The sequence below is a fragment of the Melitaea cinxia genome, chromosome 20, assembly GCF_905220565.1.
Source record: "Melitaea cinxia chromosome 20, ilMelCinx1.1, whole genome shotgun sequence".
Lineage (NCBI taxonomy): Eukaryota > Metazoa > Arthropoda > Insecta > Lepidoptera > Nymphalidae > Melitaea > Melitaea cinxia.
Window position 1 is genome coordinate 4,386,140 of NC_059413.1, and position 24,985 is coordinate 4,411,124.

The 24,985-nt window shown below is 33.9% G+C and overlaps 1 protein-coding gene across 1 annotated transcript in view; it reads right to left on the reverse strand.

Annotated features, from left to right (window-relative positions):
• Positions 1-21,701, reverse strand: part of LOC123663391 — a 32,684-nt gene extending 10,983 nt beyond the window's left edge. Inside the window, exons 1-2 of the mRNA XM_045598078.1 lie at positions 21,537-21,701; positions 19,962-20,143 (exon numbers count right to left, since the gene is read on the reverse strand). Coding sequence (XP_045454034.1) covers positions 19,962-20,143; positions 21,537-21,701 — 347 coding nt within the window. The remainder of the gene's footprint in view (positions 1-19,961; positions 20,144-21,536) is intronic.
• Between the last annotated feature and the right edge of the window lie 3,284 nt (positions 21,702-24,985).

Sequence of the window (24,985 nt, forward strand, 5' to 3'; positions counted from 1 at the left end):
CTTGCCAAATGTTTAGTCACGCATTGCACTTTAATGTCAAAGTTGAAATATCGACAAGGTCTTGTGTCAATTAATTTTTCAGTTTTTGTGTTTATTTATCATCAACATACAATATGAGTCTGTAACGTTCCACTGCAGGGCGTAGGTCTCTTTCTTCGTGTAGGAAGAAAGGTCGGAGCTTAATCCAATAATATGCTTAAATTTAAAGTGTTATCATCTATCAGATTATATTTTCCGAAGTTTCGGTGCATAAGTCTAGCTCCTAATAGAGCTAGGTATTACAAGGTCAAAGCGCTACAACATTAGAAACTTATGAATAGGCTCCTATTAACATAATGTTATATAAGTACATATGTACGAATGATGTTTGGACTGGAATATTTTTTTGTTTTTTTTTTACTTGTTAGGGAACAAAAATTTTAGCGTTAATATTGATCTAATTCCTAATTATAATTGAAAAGAATTATGTATGTCCCTCTTTTTAACAAAAGCCTCGCCGTTTTAGGACAAGGGTTGCACTTGAATCTACTGAATTACTTTACTCCAAGACCATAAGTCATGTGTCAGGAATCTATGACAACAACCAAGATCTAAGCTACGTATTCTCCGAGCTAGGGTAGGAGACCCATTGTCGATTATTTTTTAATATCTGTTTTATTTTACTTGTAGTATATAATATATGAAAAATGATCATCAATAATCAAATTAATAATATCGATAATGAGAGACACAACTCTTCGCATTTTATGATCAATGAAATGAGGTACTAAGCGGATATGATGTAATACGTCAGGATGCTAACAGGCGGAGTTTGTGTATGGAACCAGTTTATTAACGTACAGTTGGGTAACGTGTCGAATACCATTACCATTGTTATGGTGATCTGGTGGTCCAATTTCTTACTTATTTCGAACCATGATTTGAGTGATCTTGTGACACATTATTGCTTCAAAGGTAACCAGTTTACCAGTTAACAATATTTAGGTATTACACAAGTAACTAACAGTAAAATTTAATGTTGTTTACAAAATGTATTAATAACTATTGTTTATATTATGTTTATTATATTTACTATTTCTTTATTGTGTTAAGCCAACGTAAAAGATATTAAAACAATAGAGTACATATTGTTCTATATATTTATGACTTTAGAGTCACCGAGTCCTCAAAAAATCGTAATTATATATAGTTAAAATAGTATTATAATATATCATACTAAAAATAACCTGTTTCCTCGTTTTATCCGCTAAAATTACTGTTACTGGAAATCATTTCAGTGTAAAGTGGGCGGTACAAGTGAATAATGGTGCATAATTTTAATTCTACACCCACAATCAAGATAATATGTGCATGTTTAAACAGGTAAATTATTGGATGAGCTAACAACTACTCCCTATGCTATTACCACATAACTTGTGGGAGGTAAATAGTGGATGCAAGTCTATAGTCAAATGAAAAGCTTAACGTTTTACGATTTTCCACGATGAAATGTTCCACATGTACCATTATTTAAATATAAAATTGTGTTATGGAGATTTTTTTGTAATTTTGACCTAAAATATTCATCGTGTTTATTTAGATGGAACTTTGAGTAAATCAGTTTGAAGGAAACAGGTTTAGAATAATTATTAATTTTGGTCAAAATTTAGATAATTTAAGATCACGTATCTTAGAAAAGAAGTCTATTTCTCTATTTTGGTCAGGTTTCTTTGGAAAAAACAGTTAACACGTGAATTTTTGAAGTTAAGCCTCATTTCTTAATTTTGCTCAGTTTTCAGTGTAAATGGATACCTTTCTTGAAAAGTAAGTAGTTTTTCGTGAAAATATTTACCACGCATCCTAGAATACCTGCCTATTTTTACCGGACTATGATCTTTTTATACTTAGACATAAACTACGTAATAATAGACAGATGTTCGAAAACAAGTGTAGGAATGCCGACATTTAACATATTCAATGTCGCGTTCACAAGATGAGTCGGTCTGCGTGGTGATATGAAATTCAAAAGGTCAACCTAGGCAGTTTAACCCGGATATTAAAACGACGGATGAGGCGAATATACGAAATATTATGTAAGTCACATTGCAAATTTTGCACTTTAGACTTTGATGCGAAATGTTAGGATTAACATAACACATTTAAATATTAAGTAATACTTATGGAAAAAAATAAACAACAACAATATTTATAAAATACTCTAATTGATAACAACCGCTCTGGTGTAGTGGTGAGAGTCACCTACAACACCAACGGTTTGCGGGTTCGATTCCCGCTCGGTACGGATATTTGTACAAATATTTCATTTCGGTATGGATGTCTGTCCTTGTGGGTTTTTTTACCGTGCGTTGGAGAATACGTTAAGCGGTTGGTCCCAATTGTTATCATAAATACCCGATAGCGATCGTTGAGCAGCGTGGTGGATTAAGCTCCAATCCTTCTCCTACATAAGGAAAGGGCCCTATGCCCAGTGGAAAGTTACAGGCTGAACGCGAACTCTAAATAATAAATATTGGGATGGCTCTTAGTTATGTCAGTTAAACACGGATTATATTATTTTTGTTTTTATTTTAAGTGTTTGTGTTGTTTTACGTTAGAGGTTAAAAACCTATAATTTTTTTCGGTTTTCAAAATTCAATGAGTTCGTCATCCCTACCACACCCATTACTCCCCTGCTTGTCTTTTTCATTCCCCTTAACAATGGCGAAATCATCCGTCCTGTTTTATCAATATTGGAAGCCATTAATCCAAATGAATTTGACTTTAGTTTGACAATGATACATACAACGGAAGAAACAGTAATTAGTTCGCATTCATTGAAGTATGTAAAGTAACTGTTAGTTTAAATAACAAATAAATGTATTTCCCTCAAAATTTACCATCAACATTAATTAAAAATGCCAACCAATTAAAAACAAATATATTTGAATATTTAGTCAATCACATACTATTAGACGTCATCGCTATATATTTATATAATTGAGTCTATGAAATATATATTAGTTTTATATAATAAATTTATAATATATTGTAATATCGATTATATTCTAACATATCACGACTATAAAATATAAATACAAAAAAGTAGGTTTTGTCAAATATTTTTGTATGAAATTTGCGAGTGTGTCAATAAAATAAAAAGGAAAACAATATGACCTGCAAAATCTTGTTCTTGACTGTTGACTTGAAAGGAATGCAACGGCGTTATGAATGTCAAGGTTCATAATAAAATTTATGTATCAATTTGATTATCATATATGAAAATATTAATATATTTAAATCATTTACAACATAATTAGTTATGACTGACGTGGGAAATGGTAGTTTCAAGTTTTATACGAATTCCAAAATCACTTCTAAAATCATATACTTAGTATTTATATACTGCATATTATTATTGTAGTTTGCACTTTGTTTCGATACTATATTCGGGACTTGAAAATTAATTTTACATCGTACAGCGTTGGACTCTACGACCTTCTTGGTGTAGATGCGTGATGAGTGGGTCAAGATATCGTGAGTATTTAGACTTCACTTCAACAAGGACACTTCCCACATCTTTAAGATTTTTTTTTTTTTTTTTTTTTTTTTTTTTTTAGTTATGTGATATATCCACAGGCTTATTATGCCCGTGCTTTTGTTATTCCATATATTGTTATTATTTTTTTTTTTTTTTAACATGCATCGGTACTTCACCGCAACTTAGAATCTAGAAGCCTTAATAACTAGTCTTAAAATTTCAAATTTCTAAAAGTCGACGCGAGTCCACTGACCAAGACTATTCTACATATTGCTTATTTTATATTCTTATATACTAATTATTTTTATTATATTTACACTTATTTGCTAACTACAATATATGTACACTTATTTTCTAACTACAATATATGTACACTTATTTGCTACTTACAATGTACACTTAACCTATGTTATTGTTAGTAGTTAGGTACTTTTTTTTGTGGTTAGGAATCGTTTTGTCCATTTAAATTTAATTTTTTTTTTTTTTTAATTTTTATTAATATATTATATGACTAATCCTATCTTATTAAGTAAATATATAAAGCCTTATCATTACAATTACATCATCCTATTCCTATACTATTACATTCAATTTTATTATTTATATTACTTACTTTACACTTTTATCTACGCATAATTTATACTTACAATACAATAATGTCTTCACACCTCTACATTTTTCAACATTTTGAGCACATTCTCAATGACGGCAGCATCTCTATGGTGAATGGCCATCTTGAGACTATGCTCAAGGATTTTCTTGTCCGTCATCTCCGCTGCCCTCGCCACAAAGCGACCAATTGCGTCGTCACGGTCGTCGGTGTAATAGACACAGGTGTTGGTGTGTCTAGTCACCGCGACTACAGCGTGCGAAACGCTGTCGTGGATCTTGAGCCTCCTTGTATTTGTCTGGAGGACGATGACGTCCTCACAGGTCTGGCCCTGCGCCTCATGAATGGTTAAGACGCGCGATCCCTCACCGGACCCGTATCCCTGGTCAGTCAGCAATCTCTTCTCCTCTTGCGTAAATACCAGGTACAGGGTTCGGTCCCGTCCTACAGGAATGCGCGCGCCTGTGAGACTCTCCACTCGCAAAGATCGGATCTTTGTGCTTGAGCTGTACACGGACTTGTAAACCTCACTGATGGCAAAGGCGACATCTTTGGGGTTACGATGCGTGCACGACAACTCGCACGAAATAGTCGTTATAAGGGTTGGTCTACAAAACCGCATTTCGAACAGGTTATCCCTGTCGATGTACGGCAGTTGGTTTATGTCTCCGATGAGGACTACCTTCTCAGCTCCCGATAGTCGGGCGGCCATTACTATGGCTCCGAAATGGTTCATGAGGGCTTCGTCCACCGTTAGGCGGTTGATTTTTAAACCCTCACGGAAGCCATTTACCAGAACGGAGGCCATAGTACGTACCCTTTGCTTGACCTTGTTGCCATAGCGGTGCACCAGTTTTTCTTTTAGATCTTTAGCCGCCTCGACTGTGGTCGTAATCACGACTTCCGTGTCCCCATCGAAGTCCCTGACTATTCGGGTTGTCTTGCCGCATCCCGGTACCCCGTTTATCCACTCCAGTGATGGTAGTTCCCAGGTCACGTACGGTAAGCCGGCTTCGGCCCGGTCGCCCGTGATGGTTTTTGCCATCCGTAGCATCCGGTCGCCCAGCATTACTTTCGTGCATCTCGCCACTACCACCACCGGGTCCCCTTCGGGTGTTTCAAAGGTTTGTGACTCCTCGTCATTACCCTCAGACTCGACCGCGCTCACGAAGCCTGCTGTGATGTTATATGCGGCCATATACCTACCCGACATCTTGCCCTTGAGTATTTGTCGGGTATCACTGTTGTATATGGCTGCTTCGGCTTCTTCGAGTTCCACCTCCAGTAATCTTTGGTGATCGTACTGGTAGGCCTGCATGATCTTTTTGCAGGTGGCCAAGCTTACCTCGCGGTTTGCCTTAATAATGGCCAGGAACTCGATGAGGGCGTTTTCCGCGTGTTGAAGCGGTGTGGACGCCGGTCGAAGTCTCGGTGGTGATACTTGTCCCATATCGGCCCTAGTTCGAGCGGCCGGTGACGCCGCTGGTTGCCTCGGACTATTGTCTTTGGTGAACCTGCTCAGCGCCTCCGATAGTCGCTCTCCCTGTCCAGCCTTTTTGGGAGAGGGGTGATGGGGAAGCTTACTTTGCTTCGGGGAGATGGTTGCCTGGATAAATGTCGCCAATGACATCGAGCTCGGCTTAGATTTGGGTGCGGCCGTTGCCCTACGTTGTTCTACCTTCTGGGCCTCGACCTTTAGTTGTAGGCGCTCCGAGTCGCTCGGTGCGGCTTCCCCGAGAGCCGGCGATGCAGAGGGTGAAGGTGATTTTGATTTTGGTCTTAAGTAACCAAGGTCCTCCCCCCTGTCTTCGTAGACAATGACCTCACTGTTCTTGGAGGCCATTAGGCAACCGTACCTATCTGATACGTCGCCTCTATCATAGCCGACTCTCATCGAATCAACACTGATTCTTCCGGGGATTCCCCCGGGGATCTCGCTCATCCGCTGTAGCCACAAGCTGGACTGCGCGAAGGCGGACGTCTCTCCCCATTCGAAGAGTGCGATCTCTTTGTTTTTTAACCGCAACAAACGATAGGTCGAGTCGCCCTCCTGCTCTTGCGCTAGCGTTGTGATTTTTGTGCGCCTTATGCTTGTCTTTTGAGTGCTACCGTTTATCAATAAGGCGAGTCCCGGTGAAATCGCCAGCCGATTGAGTTCTTCGGAGCGACAGAAGCTTATCCCCATCCTCTCCACTTCGCTGTCCATGAATAGAGCCACGCATCTGGTCCTAATACCAACTTCTCCACTTCCATTCACTTCACTGGGCGAGGATTGTTGGCCCAGAAGGGTGCGGCCAGGAGACATCCGCGGAGCTGTTGTGTTATCTCGCTGAGCGGCTTGTTGGACACGGTTTTGCTCTATTTGTGCTTGTGTGTAGTGTATCTGAGTGTGTGACATCTTTAAGATTGTCTTTATTTACTTTTATAATAATAATAATAATAATAATCTTTATTTCGGGACTAGCCCATATAGTGTTAGTAACAATGATGCTTATAGTCTAATGTTAGTACAATTACATTTAAATAATTAAATAATTACATTTTAATAAATTTTGAATTAACAATAACTATAATAATATTTCTTAATAATAATAACAACAATTTTAAAACAACTAAAATGTGCATTCCCTTTTTTAAATATTATATTAATGTGAATTATAATTTAATTATTAATTTATTTACCATTTCATTATCATTATTAACAATTTATAATTAAGGAGTTAAATACAATGAATTAAAAACACACAGAACACAAAATAGACATGAAAAAATATATATATCAAGTTAATCAGTATCATTCAATCCTCCTTTCACTCTTCGTGGCTTTCATCCATATCGTATGTACCTATCATGCTAATGTTATTAATTTATTTAGCGGCTCGGTCCGACGGCATAACATGCATGGTGATCCAATGTTTTATTATGGATCCGTCAAACCGGTCCGCAACTGTACGCAGGATGCTGTTGGTGCTCGCGCGTATCCGCCTCCACAGAGATGCCACACGCTTACGCATAATTGCATAAAAGCCATCTGTATGCTCCTCTGCGAACATCCCCGAGGCACTGCAGTGTCGCGGGAGCCCCAACAGCGCCCTAAACGCATTATTATACTGGACACGCAGGACGCTGTAGGCCTTCTTAGTATATTTAATCCACAGGCTGCAAGTGTAAAAAGATTGACAGTATGCTCTGAATAGAGTTATTTTAACTTCATTTGTGCACTTTGCAAACCTGCGGATAAGCATGTCACTTCTGACCGCCAGCGCCCTACGTTCCCGTTCCATGTCCATATCATCGCTCTGGTCAGCATTTACCCAATGCCCCAAGTACTTGAACTTTGTTACTATTTTAAGCGAGGTGCCACTTATTGTTACCGACGGTACTGTGGGATAACATTTATTACCTGCTTTAAATATAAGCATTTCGCTCTTTTCGGGATTATACCTAAGGCCATGAGCCACTGCATACCTCTCACAGATCCCTAATAATTTTCTAAGGGCTTTGATTGAAGGGCTCAGCAGCACCATGTCGTCAGCGTAACTTATATTGTTAACAAATGTACCATCAATAGAGCATCCGACTTTGGTGCTGCTCAGCTCCTCAATCAGACGGTTCATATACAAGCTAAAAAGCTTCGGCGAGGTCACTCCTCCCTGCCTTACCCCACATTCCAGCCTGTATGGCTCCGACAGCGAGCCCGCCCAACTAATAATGTTATTCTGGTTACCGTACCAGTACTTCAATAGACGTATAAGGCCTTCAGGTAGTGTGGTCTCTGTCTTTAATTTATGCCACAGCTTATTGTAAGACACCAAATCAAAGGCCTTTGAAAGGTCCAGGAAACACGCATAAACTGGTGTGTTCCTGTTCGTATAGTATTGGACAGTATGCTTAAGACACAGCACTGCACTTTCAGTGGACAGTCCGGGTCTAAATCCGAACTGTGCGTCATGCAGATTTAGATGCGTATCCAATCGGCTACTGAGCATACTGTCCAGTATTTTTGCAATGATGGTGGCCAATGATATGGGTCTATAGTTACGTCTATCAAAGACATCCCCTGTACGGTTTTTCACAATAGGTACCACCAGGGTCCTCATCATTTCCTCAGGTAGGTATGAGTGACACACGCAAGCAGTATAAAACAACGCCAGTACCTTAGACATATGCTCACCCGCATACTGTACATGTTCAATGCTTAGGGAGTCATGTCCAGGTGATTTCCCGCGCTTTATGCTCTTTATAGCTGCTTTTACCTCTACCTCAGAAAATACCACCTGTTCAACTAACTTGGAATCATCTCCCAGATTCAATGAATATTCCTCCGATGGAACAAGTACAGATTCTACTTTAAACTGGTTTTTAAAGAGCTCTGCAATTTCAGAGGGCTCGCTAACACCGTTCACACTAACCGGAACTCGCGACCTGGGATTCAGTTTACTCGTTTGTTTCCAGAATTTCCCAAAGTCTTTATTATAATGATGTGAAGCTATCATGTCCATTTGTATCTGTTCTTTATTATCTAGGCACCATTTCAATCTTTCCTTAAAAACTTTTCTAGTATAGACCATGTTGTTATATATATCTCCCGTTTTAGGCCTACCATATAGAACCCAGTCCTGAAACCCACATCGCGCGTCCCGATGTGCTAACCTAACGTGCTTGTTCCATCCTACAACATGTTTTTTTCTCTTATTCTTATTTTTACTACAGCTTCGACTAGATGCAATTTTTAATACATTAACAATATTACTATACAAACTATCAATAATAACCCTATGTTCCTGATTACAACAACTAATATTACTACACTGATTTAACACCTCAGGAAACTCTATATGTTTTAACAAAATATCGCACTGCTCATGATATAATTTTATCTCTTCCAAATTTCTTTCCCCCCATATAACATCATTATTTTCATTAATATTATTACAAACAAACTCACTCCTAATTGTATTTAAATTACATTTAATTTGTAATGGGTAATGATCTGACCAGTAAACATCATAGTGTATCTTAGCATCTACAACTTTTTTAGTAATTTGCAACTTATTTATTTATTTTTTATTTATTGAGGTTTGCTGGCAGCTGTTACATTTATAATACACTACGATATTTATTAACAGTTCTTTGACTGATTCCATGATATTGTTTTATTTATAGTCTTCTTCATAATTTTCTTCAATAACAAATTAATTAGTAAGTATAGTTTTTATTAAAAAGTTAGTTAGTTTAAATTTAAAAAAAAAAGTTGATATTAACTGAACACCAGAAACGAGGGCTTTTTTATTTATTTAAATTATTTATTAAGTATTAATTAAGGTAATTCATTACTATAACAATTTTTTTTTACGATATGTTTGCGCAAGTATTTTATAATGTTTAATACAAATACAAATATACTTTATTGTACAACCAAAAACAATACAAATAACATAAAAGAAAAAGAAACAAGCGAGAAATAATAATAATAATAACAAAAAAGGAATGTACAAAAGGCGGTCTTATCGCTAAAGAGCGATCTCTTCCAGACAACCTTTAGAAAAAGGATTAATTGGATTTTTTTTAAGTTAAAATCCACAGACGCGTCAAAAGATATTCAAAATGTAGTTATAATCTATTTCTTATCAATTGCATCTATGTATAAACATTTTAAAATTATACCTATGTTATTTGAAGATACGACTTTTATTTACGGAATAACTTTTAAAATATGTTTAAATAAGGTCGCTATTTGTAGTAAAAAATAACATTTTCAATTTTCACTTCACGCTTAGTTTGCTGTCAATTCAACCAACATTTTTTGGCGCCCAAACGTGTTTCGTGTTGTACAACTAAAATATTTTTTTTTTTACGGAACTGTTAAATGACAACAGCGGTGAAAGTTTTGCGGAATTTTTATTACTATTTGTAATATTCCGGTTTGAAATATCAGGCAAATGTTATATTGTAGGTAGAGGAAGTTTTTTTTTTGGCAAATTTATTATATTATACTTTCTAAACGCTTTTTATTATTTTTAAAAAGGTTTTACTGAATTTTTATTGAACAGATGAATTGAGCATTTAAATTTAATTTGATTTTTTTTAGATTAAAATTAGAAGGTTTTAAACTGATAAATCAGAGAGGTCATGAATCACATTTAAGTCAATTAAAGCGTTAGCGTACGTCGGTTTTTAATATTTAATTTGACGATCGATGTGATTACATTAACAATTATATTTATTGTTTGTGTATTATTTATTCCAACATTAAGATATTCATACAATATAATGTATATGAATATTCCATAATAAATAGGTTTTTTATATCGGACTATCTGAATACGATCAATGTGCGTTTATAGAAAAACTTATATTTTATAGTATATGAAAATTTCGTGTCATGATGTATGTTAGCGATAAACTCCGAAACCACTGAACGCATTTTTAACAAATTTTGTTAGAATTTGTAACTTTGTCCAACTTGGGAGATGTGGTAGTTTTTATCTCAACTATTGATCTCAATATTTGTTATTGCAAATTAAATGTTTATTATACGACTTTAGTGTGTATTTATCGGCTAGTTCTATAAAATCCTAATAGATGGCGGTTTGCCATCTAAGTTGCACATATATCCGGTAGATGGCGCTGTATTTCTATTTCTAATTTACATATATTTTAATAAATTATGATTACTGAGCCACAGGAACGCATGGCTGGGTCAGGTAGTAGCTATATATGCATTAATGTCATAATAGAGTGCAACTTATGATATAAATATCTATATGTAAAGGTTTAGTACCTTTACATATAGATATAGGCTATAACATATAGAAAGGCTTACTCGTAAAATGAAATCCTATATGAAAATGTAGCAAAAGCACTCCTTTAGTTTGAGTGTGAAGGCCTTTCTAGTTAGTTTAATATCCAAAAACGATAAACCCTATAAACAAGCATATCCACTTACTTGTAATTAGAAAGTATAAGTAACGATTACACGTCTTGAGATAGAAAATCTGTAAACATAAATAAAGCTGATAATGTCATCGCTTGACAACGTTGTAATTGCTTAATGAAAATTACTTTAGCGGTGACAAGCTTTGAAGACACTCGCGTATTTTATAGTAACTTGTATACGTCTAATATTCCATTATTATTTTTATACTAAAATTTATAGTTAGAGTAATTAATATTTATACTTTTTTATTTACTCATACTTTTCATTGTTATCAAAAACTAAGATTTTAAGCTATTTGTTTCGTTTTCCTAATTGTATCATGTTATAAATATTTTCTCTACTGATAGGGGTTGGTCTTGTCTGTAAGAGATCACTATTAGTAATAAGACTGCCTATGCACTTTTTTTAAGTTAAAATATTGTTATTTCTTTTAATGTAATCCTAAATGTGCAATAAAGAATTAAATAAGTAAATGGTAGTTATGGCAAAGCTGAATGCAATTTATATTTTTAAGTAATTAAATATGGCATACATAAGTCCTATTTTAAATCCTCAAATGTTTCCTAGTTATATACTGTTTATAAGTTTTGTGCTATCCTTATTAATGTTCTATTGAAACCCAATTTCGAAATGTTAGTTTAAAACGTATGCATCTGCTGGCCTTAAAGTACGTAAATAAGAATACATTAGGAATAAATTTAATTAGGTACTTGTTTTAAATTGTAATTACTATAAACAATAAATGGTATTGATTGTAAATTTTTTAGTAATGTTAAGTAAGTAAGTACCATACTTACATAACTTTACAATTTGTAATTGTACTCTTAGTTATTTTGTGAAACATGAAAAACGAAAGTGGTCTCTATAATCAACTGTGACGACGTAGTGTAAAGTAATAACTTCGTTGATTGGTATGACTTGTGTTGTCATACGCTCTAACAAAGAGAAATGCGAAGTGAAAACATGTATCATTAGGTTGTTACCTTAATTAAAGATAGTTCTCCATTTAACTTCGAATATAAGTTTAATATTGAACAGCTAGTCTTTATTGGCAACTATGGTGGCAGACTAGCGTATAGTCAGCCATCATCACCATTGTTTTGGGTTTTAGTCACTTAGACATGTAAATAACTTTATTAGAATTTAAGCTGCGTGATTCGTCTAGCTTAAATAAATAATAAATAAATGCCTAGTGGAATTTTCTCCTGTGTCCGGGGGTCCGGAAACACATACAATACACAAGCACAAACGCCTAGACCAGGCAAACTTCATATGGACAATAAAAATGTATGCCATGTCTGGGGATGGAACCCGCAACTGCAAGCGCAACGCCGTTAAGCCAGGTCTGTGACCGTTTCACTAACACGTCGCGCGTCGTAGTGTAACTCTATGAATACTATATCATTACAAAAGTACCAGCTATTTAGCGATTCACGCAGATATCATCAGTCATATATATATTGACAACAACTTTCCAATAATAGCCTTTAATAGATAATCTTTGAACTATGCTAATGAATGAGTTTTTTAGTTTAATTTTTTTAATTTTTAATTTTTTTTTAACTGAGGTAGGGCACAGCAGAAATGTCTTGCTCAAAATATGGAGCAGCCCGACTGGGGAAGTACCTCGAACTTACAGAAGATCACAGCTAAATAATACTGCTTTCAAGCAGTATTGTGGTCCTGTTGATGAGTAAGGTGACCAGAGCTCCTGGGGGGATTGGGGATTGGGTCGGTAACGCGCTTGCGATGCTTCTGGTGTTGCAGGCGTCTATAAGCTACGGTAATCTCTTACCATCAGGTGAGCCGTATGCTTGTTTGCCGAACTAGTGATATAAAATAAAAAAAAACTGTGATTGTCATAACTGATTATATTGATGCTACTTCCTAATGTCCGGTTTCTATATTCAAAACACTAATCATTTTGTTTACGTATCTTTAAATTTGATACAAGGAATGTTCGTAGCTTAACAGTGAATAAAACGATAAGTTTTCTAAATATTGGAACCGGGTTAAGAACATCTTTAATACCGAGTAAATTGTAGTTAATGTACCCAATATTAAACGTCTCTTCAAGACCGCAGGCGAATACAGGTTGGGTCTTAAAATATTGATTGCGGTATAAGGCTATCAGATGCGATGTCCAGTGAAGAGTTGGTACACGCTTCGAAAACTTGAATAGCAGGATTTCAGTTTGCAATCACAGTACTATTTGCTTGACTACGTTTCGAGGTCAATGCTACTGGACATGTCTAAACGAGCGGTTATCTAAATTATTCTAGGACGTTTGGTAGTTACAAAAGTGGGAAAAATTGACAAAAATAAAATGATCTCTTTATATTGTAATTACATTTCGAATGATAAATAATGCAATATATTAACAATTTTTGATTAACATGAAAAATTATAATCCAAACTTTACAATGTGACGGTTTTTGAAGTAAAACTTCTTTACGCACGCTTGACTTAGGCAGTAAGCTGGTGAATGCGGGGCAAGAGCGTTACGAAAAGTGTGACCGGGCGAGGCGAACGGAAGTTGAGAGAGAAATATAAATTAGTGAAGATAGAAGAGAGAGAGTTACGTTTCGTATATTACTGTAGGGGCAACTAAAGAAGTTATATTTCAGTCGTGTGATATACTCTACTAGCAGACTAGTTTTTTTTTAATACTTGTTACATTTAAAACAACAAAAAAATAATAATAGATAATGTGCTCTATTTCTTACATGGTAATCAGGGTCACCAAGGTGTATAATAAGCAAAAGGCGAGACCTTATGATGATAGGCCTTGTCACAAATACCTCGCGAGTCGGTGTTCGCGACCCCGCGGTCGCCGTGATATGTCAGAGTTGCCACATGGCTGTTTAGAATCCCTAAATCTACTTTTACCGTTCAAGTGAGAGCTTAATTTATTATTTCTATCGTAATTTGAGTATTAAATATTAAAATAAAAAATTAGTTGTTAAAGATTTCTTTAAGGACTATTATCATTAAATTATTTAGTTTGTCCGTCTACCTCAATGTTTTTTCTTGCATGTTTTAAACTCGACTGGTAGATAAGACTGTATAGCTGTAGTCCGTAATGATGTGAAAAATAATTAAATTATTTTAAGATTGAAGATTATAATAGTAATGACGTTTATTTATTTTTTATAAATTTATTTGAAAACGAAATTATTTGAAAAATCAAATATAGACTTATAATTGTATTTATTAGCAAACGACAAAAATCCGAGTTCAATTACATCGACCAGTATACAACATACGTAGACGAAAAAATAATCAACGCATTATTAGAGATAGCTCAAAAAGTACTCATTAGATCTCAATCAAATTTAAATGTGAAACCACACGACAAGCACACCTTTCGAATAAAAAAAGAAATCTTGAAATCGGTCCAACCAGTAAAAAATTATGAGGTAACACACTTAAAATAATTGTGTTTGCAGACAAACGAAAAAAAAAACCGACTTCAATTACATCGACAAGTAATACAACGTAGATCGACGAAAAAATAGTCAAGTAACTACGCGTTATGAAAGATTAATCAAAAAGTAGTTATCAGATCTCGATAAAATTTATATGTGACCACATGACAAACATCAGCTTTCGATTAAATTAAAAATTATTAAAATCGGTACACCCAGTAAAAAGTTATTGCGGATTTTCAAGAAGTTCCCTCGATTTCTCTGGGATCCCATCATTAGATCCTGGTTTCCTTATCATGGTACCAAATTAGGGATATCCCCTTTCCAACAAAAAAAGAATTATCAAAATCGGTATACCCAGTAAAAACTTATTGCGGATTTTCAAGAGTTTCCCTCGATATCTCTGGGATTCCATCATCAGATCCTGGTTTCCTTATCATGGTACTAAACTTGGGATATCTCCTTTCCAACAAAAAAAAGAATTATCAAAATCGGTACATCCAGTAGAAAGTTATGCGGTATAATACAACGTAGGTCGACGAAAAAAGCGTCAAGTAAAAACGCATTATTAGATATAGCTCGAAAAGCAGTTGTTAGATCTCAAATAAATTTAAATGGGACCAATTGGCACACACCACCTTTCGATTAAAAGAAAATTTGTCGAAGTCGCTCCACCCAGTCGAAAGTTCTGATGTAACATACATAAAAAAAAAAAAAAATACAGTCGAATTGAGAACCTCCTCCTTTTTTGGAAGTCGGTTAAAAAAGGTGTCGAATTAAACTCCTCCTTTTTTTGAAGTCGGTTAAAAATATTGTAGTTCGATTGACTATGAATCATTTGCCCACACCTCAATTGATTACATCTAAATTTTTATCTCTAACTGTCAAATCTCTTGATATACTTATTTTTCAATCGTTCAACTGTCTTAACTAAACCATCACTGATAACATCTAAATACAAATAAATAAATGATTCATACAAATATTCCGTAACTGATGTATATACGAAGATTATACATTCATCCTTAAGTTAACAAAAAATGTAGGCAACTTATTACCTGTGAAAGATGCGTATAATAAGGTAAAAGTGTCCAAGACAATAAAGGGGCGTCAAGCAGGTACTTTTTAACTCGGAGAGAATCTTCAAAAAGATGCCCGGCTTTTGGGGTAGAACCGGGTAATATGGGATTCTTACCACTAAGCCCCTGCAATGGCCATGCCAACTGTGCCAACGCATCCAGCGCGGTCCACTCAATAATTAAATATGATTTAAATGAGTGAAACTACAAATGGAATCGTGAGATCTGACACGCCTTTTGGGTTTTAAGGAATATACATACAAAGATACGATACGATTGAACCTGTTACGTGTCACTGCTGGGCATAGGCCTCTGTCTCCTTGTAGAAGAAGGATATAAGGACACATAACATAGATGCACAAACTAATTATCAAAATTATAATTATTTAGAAGGATATTAAAGAATACGTGATTTTTATATGCAGTAAAAGGAACTATGATTTCTTTTCATTTACAACTTGATTAACTACGATGATTACTTTGACTCTTTAAACGCCAAGCCTCATTTGGACGTGTCAATTATTAAGACATGACTAATTTGCTGGCAACAATGTATTGTTAGTCGAATACTTGAACAAGTATCGTAACATACTTTCTCTTCAAAATCTTAGTTCAAGTGTTCCCATAGATTTGAGGATATGCTTGTGTGAATAATTATGAATGGCCATGTTTTGTATAATTTAATTTAGCGTATAAGAGAAACAATCATAGATTCTGCTAGCTAATTACGAGTTATAGTGATAGAAACATGATAGGTATATAAATCAAAGAAAGAGTCATTAGGTAGGAATACCTTCTTATTTCAAAATGTTAATTACAATAGATTTTTTTAAATCAAATTTTTTGACTAAGTTTTAAATCATTTTAGTGTTTCTTTAAGAGTGACTGAATATTTGGTTGGTATTATTCACAAAATTGCAAAAAGATTTAATTAACTTCTAAGAATTAGCAAATTATTTAGTTATTAATGTCTATTAAATAAAAAACTTTTTTCAAATAGGCTTCAAAAGCACCTTCGAATCGTTAATTTACAAATTATAATTTTTAAATGATTATTATTTTTAAAAGCGAAGCTACTACTGATTCGGAATGAAGATTCTGCAGAGAAGAATCAAATAATTGTGTTTGCTCGCAAACAAAAAAAAACCGACTTCAATTACATCGATAAGTAATACAACGTAGATCGACGAAAAAATAGTCAAGTAACTACGCGTTATCAAAGATTACTCAAAAAGTAGTTATCAGATCTCGATAAAATTTATATGTGACCACATGATAAACACCAGCTTTCGATTAAATTAAAAATTATCAAAATCGGTACACCCAGTAAAAAGTTATTACGGATTTTCGAGAGTTTCCCTCGATTCCTCTGGGACCCCATCATCAGATCCTAGTTTCCTTATCACGGTACCAAACTAGAGATATCCCCTTTACAACAAAAAAAGAATTATCAAAATCGGTACATCCAGTAGAAAGTTATGCGGTATAATACAACATAGGTCGACGAAAAAAGCGTCAAGTAAAAACGCATTATTAGATATAACTCGAAAAGTAGTTGTTAGATCTCAAATAAATTTAAATGGGACCAATTGGCACACACCACCTTTCGATTAAAACAAAATTTGTCGAAATCGGTCTACCCGGTCAAAAGTTCTGATGTAACATACATAAAAAAAAAAAAAAAAAAAAAATACAGTCGAATTGAGAACCTCCTCCTTTTTTGGAAGTCGGTTAAAAAGTCTCCGCAAAATTACTCTTTTTTGAAAATAATATATAAGCTGTATTTTAGTACAAAATTAGTAATATCTGCATGAAATACAGCGTATATAAAGTACTATAGTAGTACTAGTTCTTGTGAGCGTAAGGCAAAGATGCGCTCCGTCTGATTCAAGCTCAAGTTGCAACATTAACTATTGAAATAGTAAATGTCAGGTGTTTTGTTTCGCAGATTGAAAGTAAAGGGCACGGGACTTAATTGTATTTATGTACGACTAAATAGCGATACAGGTTATAAATATTACTAATGAATATATAATGGGGTAACCTGTTCAGCGTGGAATATAAGTTGAATATAACTTAACATTTTAATCTCGAAATGTAAATTTGGGATGATATGTCTCGTTCTATATACTTCGTAAAATAGCTTATACGTGTATAAACTATGATAAAAATCCTGTGTCGGGATGTGAATAAACGCAAAACAAACACAATAGTCCCCAGACAGCATAAAACACAAGGATGCAGCACACCACATAATATATGCTGAGATGACGTCGTCAGCCCGTTCAAAAATATATGTTTTTTTCTATTTATTGCTGGCATCTATTTTGTAGATGTTAATTAAATTTCTTGTTCGGCTTTAATATGTTCCTTTTTTTATAACTAAGTCAAATAAAACAAAATGGTGAGAAAATTGACACATCCCACGTTATCTGTTTACTACTATATTTCGGGTATTTTTTCCGACGGGTCAGTGTACGTAAATTTATCTTGTGTCGATCGTAAGCCTGTTGCACGCTCCGCAAACGGTAAGTCACCTTACAATCGCCAACTATTTACATGCGCTGAATACTAACTACCCGATTAACTTAGGTAAAACTCATTATTCTAAAACCTAAGAACAGGATTTTTGTTGACCAAATATTCCATGGTAATATTTTTGTAAGAAAAATTTTTAAGGTTCCCCAATAAAGATCAAGATTCCATTCTTCTTTAGGTAAATATTTTAATTTATTTCTTAGAATTGATGATATATTAATAAATGTACAACTTATCTTGGTTACAAGAGATGATAAAAAATCAGGGGGTTAATATGTATACGCTTCAACCTGTAATATCCCACTGTTGGGCATAGACCTCTTTCTCCATGTAGGAGAAGGATCAGAGCTTAATCCACCACGCTGCTCCAATGTGGGTTGACGGATATATTCCCTACTATGAGTAACGATCTCTATCAGATGTACATGATAACAACCGGGACCGACGGCTTAACGTGCTCTCCGAGACACGGTGGGAAGACCCACAAGAACTGCACAAACACCCAGACCACGGCAAGCATCTGTATGACCAATACTGTGCAGGGATCGAACCCGCAACCGCCAGCGCAACAACCACAAACCAGTACTGTGACTGTTGCGCCAACGCGGTTAATACGTGTGCATATATGTAAATATACATATTGCTATAACGCTAGACAAATAACTGTAAGTTAAAGAACATTAACAGATGAAATATACGAGTATATGAAATAATTTATCGATTTAGAAAACATGACATTCTCTTTAAGATAGGAAATTAAGAGGGAAATGAGAATCTTAATTTTAATGGATCTGCGTTTCCTCAGCGAGAGACATTTCATACCCGTCATGTATTTGCGGTAAATTGCTATCATTGCATTATATTACGGAACACAATTCCTCTTGATGTCATTTTATAGAAATGTGCAAATCACGAGCTCAGCCGAGCACGGCTGCGTTTCTAATGTTGTAATGATCGCCGGCTGCATTCACGTTAAAGGATATAAACATTATTTTCACAAAAGTTCTATAATTTGAGAACTTATGCTGACTATTTTTAGTAAATATTGATAGTGAAAGAAGAACTGCGCGAAGTTTTGTATGAATTACTGGTGGTTATCATATACACCTGATAGCGATCGTTACTCATAGTAGGGAATATATCCACCAACCCGCATTGGAGCAGCGTGGTGGGGACATGGGGAAAGAAACCTCACAGTAGTGGGATATTATACGCTGAAGTGACTGGATATTTGTTACCCTTTCCCAAAATCGTTGAATTGCTCTTAATTGAACTTGGTAAGTAGACAGTTGAACATTCAATACACCGAAGACAAAACTAAAGGCTTTGTATCGCGGAAATGCCACGCCAATTTATATTATTATTATTTTATACTTTATTGTACACCACAAATATATTACAAACAAAGCATAAATATAGTTACAGACAGTGAAGTACAATGGGCGGACTTATGGCTAATTAGCCATTTCTTCCAGACAACCCATACATAGAAAGGAAACTTATTATCTAAATTGGGTAGGTGGTGTAGATGTATAATAAACTTACATACAATTTATACCATCGAAAAAGAACACCTTGTGTGTTTTTTAAAATAATATAACAATAAAAATTATAAATTATAAAGTAACTGATCCCACAGACGTTGTCCAATCTTGCGAACTGTCAAACACGTCAACTTGCAGGAATCGTTAGGTTTTCTGAAATTTTATGCGCCATTATCTTAAATTTCCATTTAAATAAAATATAGCCGAATTGGTCGAGCCGTTCTCGAGCGCTTAGCAACACATTAAGTAATTCATTTATATTTATTCAGATAGTAATGAAAAAATAGGGTTCAATTATTACTAACCTGTACGCGTGTACGTGAACTGGACAGCCAGTGATGGGGTTGAACAGTAACAATACACATGCGACCACGTCCCCTTGTGCGACGGCGCTGGTAATACTGCCGTGGGGAATGAAATGCTTGATAGTTTGCTGCTTGCCTTTGGCTGTCACATTCTGAATTATCTTCAAACCTTTGTGGGATACCTGACGGGGAAAACAAGTAATAAATAAATATGCAATACATTTCAACAAACATCATATACACCCGGCGGTTTAATGCATGTGTTTTAGGTAAAAAAAGATTTTTATAGTTACGTTTTCTTTCATAAATGTACATATAAATATATATAACACCTAGATTCGGGACGTGAACTGAACTCTTGAAGCAGAAAGCAGGGTCAGAAAGATTTGTGTACAACCTTTTTGTAATTTTTAAGACTTTCCAGATGTGTAACCAATTTACAACATGTCATAAGTGAAATTATCAGGTTGAATCGTATTTTTCTAATAATAACCCAAAAATCATTCATCAAATGAAGAAAGAATATCCAGAATAACACTTTTTAAATAATTGTAAGATGAATAATGTGTAAGTTTAGCCAAAACTGCGTCTTTAAATAATTTAATTTTCACATTAATGTCTCGTATCTCAATCTTTTTATTTGAATAAGTGTATTTTTAATTAATGAGATAACTATCTACGAATATATGTATAGCTATATTAAATTAAATATAATCTCGCGATTTCTTGCTGACCCGGTTTTTCGGTAATAATTTTTTGCAATCTCGTTCATAGACGAAAAAAACATTAAAAATCGTATTACTTATTCATTTCTTGTTACAATTTCGTTAAAGAGTACAACTTTCTAAGAAGTCTACTTATAAGAAATTGTATTCGACATTTTATTCGTAGCTTTACTTTCATTAAAATAAAAATATGATTAAATTTTATACAAGAAACACTTTAAAAGATAACTTTATTTTTGTGTAATAAAATTTTCCTTATTATAAAAAAATCCCGTTTAATATTAACGACAGCTGTCAAACACTTTCCACCTTAAACGCGAGGGAACAGTGTTTGCGTGTGAAGCTGTAAAAAAAGAACGCATGAGAAAGCGTTTCTAAAATAAATACACGTGAACCGAGCAATAAGGTTATAACGCTTGTTTAGATTGTTCAATTTCAAATGATGATACAAATTATATAGTTATACGAATTATATATTTAAAATCCCGATATACGAACGAGTCGTCCGTGACCATGGCGTCTGCGATGTCGTCGAAGTCGGAAGTTCAAAATGACAATCGCGATGTATTACGGTGTAAGTGTTGATAAAGACCGTGAGAGCTTATAAACCTAAATTGACATTGTAATAAAATTTAAGACTCGCATGCCAAAAATTTGTTCTATTTACACGAGAAAATAATCCATAACGACCAAAGAATAAATGTTGACCCTAAGGAAATAGTTTCAAAGAATTAAAAAGTAAAATGAAATTTAAATTGTATAGTTATATATGTCACATACATTTCTTGTATAAAGCAACTAAACGCTTATAAGGCATAAATTTCAATAAATAATATTATACTTCACTCACTTGTAAGGTAACTTTAAAAGGTTCTAAGTTCCTCGCCCTCTCTTCCAGCAACCTTATAGCGGGTAAAGCGAATTCTTCTCCTCTGAGGCCGCGCGATTCCTGCGCTCCGAGGAACCACACGTAATACGACGCTTTTTTTATATCCTTCTTAAGTCTCAACGCCATTTTGTTTGGAGCTTCTATGTCATTGTTGAATGTCTGAAACAGAGGTTTACGTTATTTTGCTGCTAAGTTTTAATACGGTAAGAACGTGAAGCGTTTGTGTGCTTTGTGGTCATGAATTCGACACGGTGAATTGAAAATAAAAAACCTTAAAACGTTAAAATGTAACCGCAAATGTCTATAAAGTGATAGTTTTCATTACGGGGCAATATGAACTAAAAATATTAGACCTAAAAATGTTAACCGCTTGATTTTATATCTACTTAGTATAGATTATAATACATAAACATATAAATAAAATGGTAGGAAAGTCAAAACTGTACATTGAATATTTTTTTTAAAGAATACTCGGGGTGTGATCTACAATCGATACCGAAGCCAAAAATATAGTTTTTAGAATTTTTGTCTGTTTGTATGTCCGGGATAAACTCAAAAAGTACTGCATGGATTTACTTCAAATTTGGCACAAATATTATTAAGAAGTCGGGTCAACATATAGGCTACATATTATCACGCTATCTCCTACGGGGAACGAGCTGTGAACTTTTATTTCTTCAACGCATTCTGTAACAACGTGTAATCTAACGACGCATATTTGAATGTTGCTATTATGTTACTAACCATGCTATAAACTAGCTTCATACTATAAATAAAGACATTCTCTAGTATATTTAGTATCAGCATTGCACCCGTGCGAAGCCGGGGCGGGTCGCTAGTAAAACATAAACTGGAAAGTTTTAATAAATACTTAACCTAATACTAGTTAATAACAAATACTTAATATGAAGAGGATCTTTAAATTACTGATACCTATAAATAAAATAATATTGTCGTAAGGTTAAGTTAATGTTAATATTGACGCAGCTAAAAATTCACAGAACGATAAATATTCGATCCTTGTACGTTATTAAAATTCTATAGCTGAATGGAGTTCTGGACATGTGACAAATTGTCTATAACAATATTATGCGTGGACATTCACGTAACAGTTGCGAAATAAGGGCAATGTACAAACCAACGTAATGTCACTAATCTAATCACGGCACTATACCTTTAGTACCGTAATACAATATTTAATATATTATTGTACTACGATAGATTTAACAGCATATATTTTTGTATATCTATACCATTTTATTTAACAAAAAAAAAAAAAAAAAAAAAAAATAGCGTGATTTGACAGTCTTAGCTCTATACAATTTTGTTTTAGATCGTCGCCTCGATTGACCTTTTCGATAATGGCCACTGGAAGGTTTTGTCAATTATCTTTGAAATTATTCCTTCAATTTTAAGAACTTATATTTCATTCTGTTAATTTTTTTTATTTAATAAAAATTATTTTTAATTAAAATAACAATAACGAATAGAAGCGAAAAACTAAACATAAAAGTAGGTGAATCTTGTTGGAAGTTTATTAAAAAAATCTTATAACTATGAAACATAAACAATACAATAATTTCAATAGTACATGTAAATGCACTAATAAATGTAATAATATCTAATAATAAATGTAAATGCAATAATAAATAACGCACAGCAAACATTTTGACCACTTGCATTATTACTTGCTTTAAAACTTCAATATTACTTGCACTTTAAATATTACTTGCTTATATATCTCCTATATAGAAAAATTAAGTCTTATCGTTAGATTTGCTGATTGTGTTTCCTATCAGACCGACAAACTATTATGATATCTTAATAAAAAAATCACCAGTTTATAGTGTTGAAATGCGAGCAGAGAACATTTAAAAATATATGCAATGTTTGAATGCAGTCTGTGATTATGTTGTATGTTGACCGTTTGTTTATTAGGAATTCTCTCACGCATTCATTGCTTCACTTGTTCTCAAACCTTGACTCATTTTCTTAACAGCTCACTGAGAACACACGAAAAGCACTAATACTTATGAAAAATTTCAACATTGCTCAATATTTTGATGTAATTGCTGATGCCGAACACTTTAATTAGATACTTTTTCAAATAAAATATTCAGTTTATTAATAGCATTCCGACGATTTGCAATAATTTAATGGAATGTAACTTTCGGAATTTTTATTTCACATTTTTTATGTTATGTATGTCTTGATATGATATTTTAATGGATACTTGTTAGACTGAAATAATTATTTTATCTATCTTTTTCGTTGTAGCGCAATGTGTTATAACCTCTTTACAAGCGGCTTACGATTTCTCTACCAATAAAATAAGTCAGATTATGTTTCAATGAGCATACTTTTAAATTTAACTAGTACTAACTCATTAGGCTCCATTATGTGTCTATTATTAGATTTTGTAACAACTTTATTTGATTCGATATACAAAAAAAGAGTAACTGTTGAGTTTCTTATCCATTTATTTCACGATTTATTTCTATACTTCGAATCAATGATATCCCATATTATTAACGATAGTTAAATAATTAAATTACATATTGTAAAATAACTGTCCAAAATATTTTTCAATTGCGGTCAAAAGGTTAGGTCAATTTTTGATTTTGATTCGATCGAATTTACAGTACGATTTTATTGCAGTGGCATGAAAGCAATTCAGAGTATATTAAACTGGTTTAAACGATTTTAATAATAATCTATAATCAGCGATATCGCTGAGGCAATTAAAATAATAAAAATGATTTATACTCTTGACGAATTGGATTAATATAACACCTATATATTACGGTCATAAAATATAACGAAACGTAAATGGCACATGTTGATGTGTCAAAATATCATTTGAGTGAGTTTTGTGAGTGAGCGTGATAGTTGAACGCACTTTTGCAATGTGTAATTTTATAAAATTACGGTGTCGTAATTACATACGTTATACTTATTTTTGTTTTATACATTTTTTTTTGTAACGTTAATACGGTATAATTTATGCGAGTGTATTATTTCTGACAATAAAGTTTTTTTTAGAGTAATTGTTTTTGAGTGTTTGATTTATTGAAATAATTTTTTGTGTGTGCGTGTGTAAATGAATGAAGTAACTAATATTGCGTGTTTTTGCATTTTTAGTATGTTAGTCGTACAGTTGCTTTATTCGTTATCATTACATAGTATAAAACAAAGTCGCTTCCCGCTGTCTGTATGCTTAGATCTTTAAAACTACGCAACGGATTTTGATGCGGTTTTCTTAGATAAATAGAGTGATTCCAGAGTAATGTCTATAAGTAAAATGCATGCATAATATAGCAGAGGAACACTGATAGTTTTAGAAGTTTGTAATGTGATGTCGTAAATAAACATTTTTTTTGCGCTTACATTGCAAATATTTATTATTTATT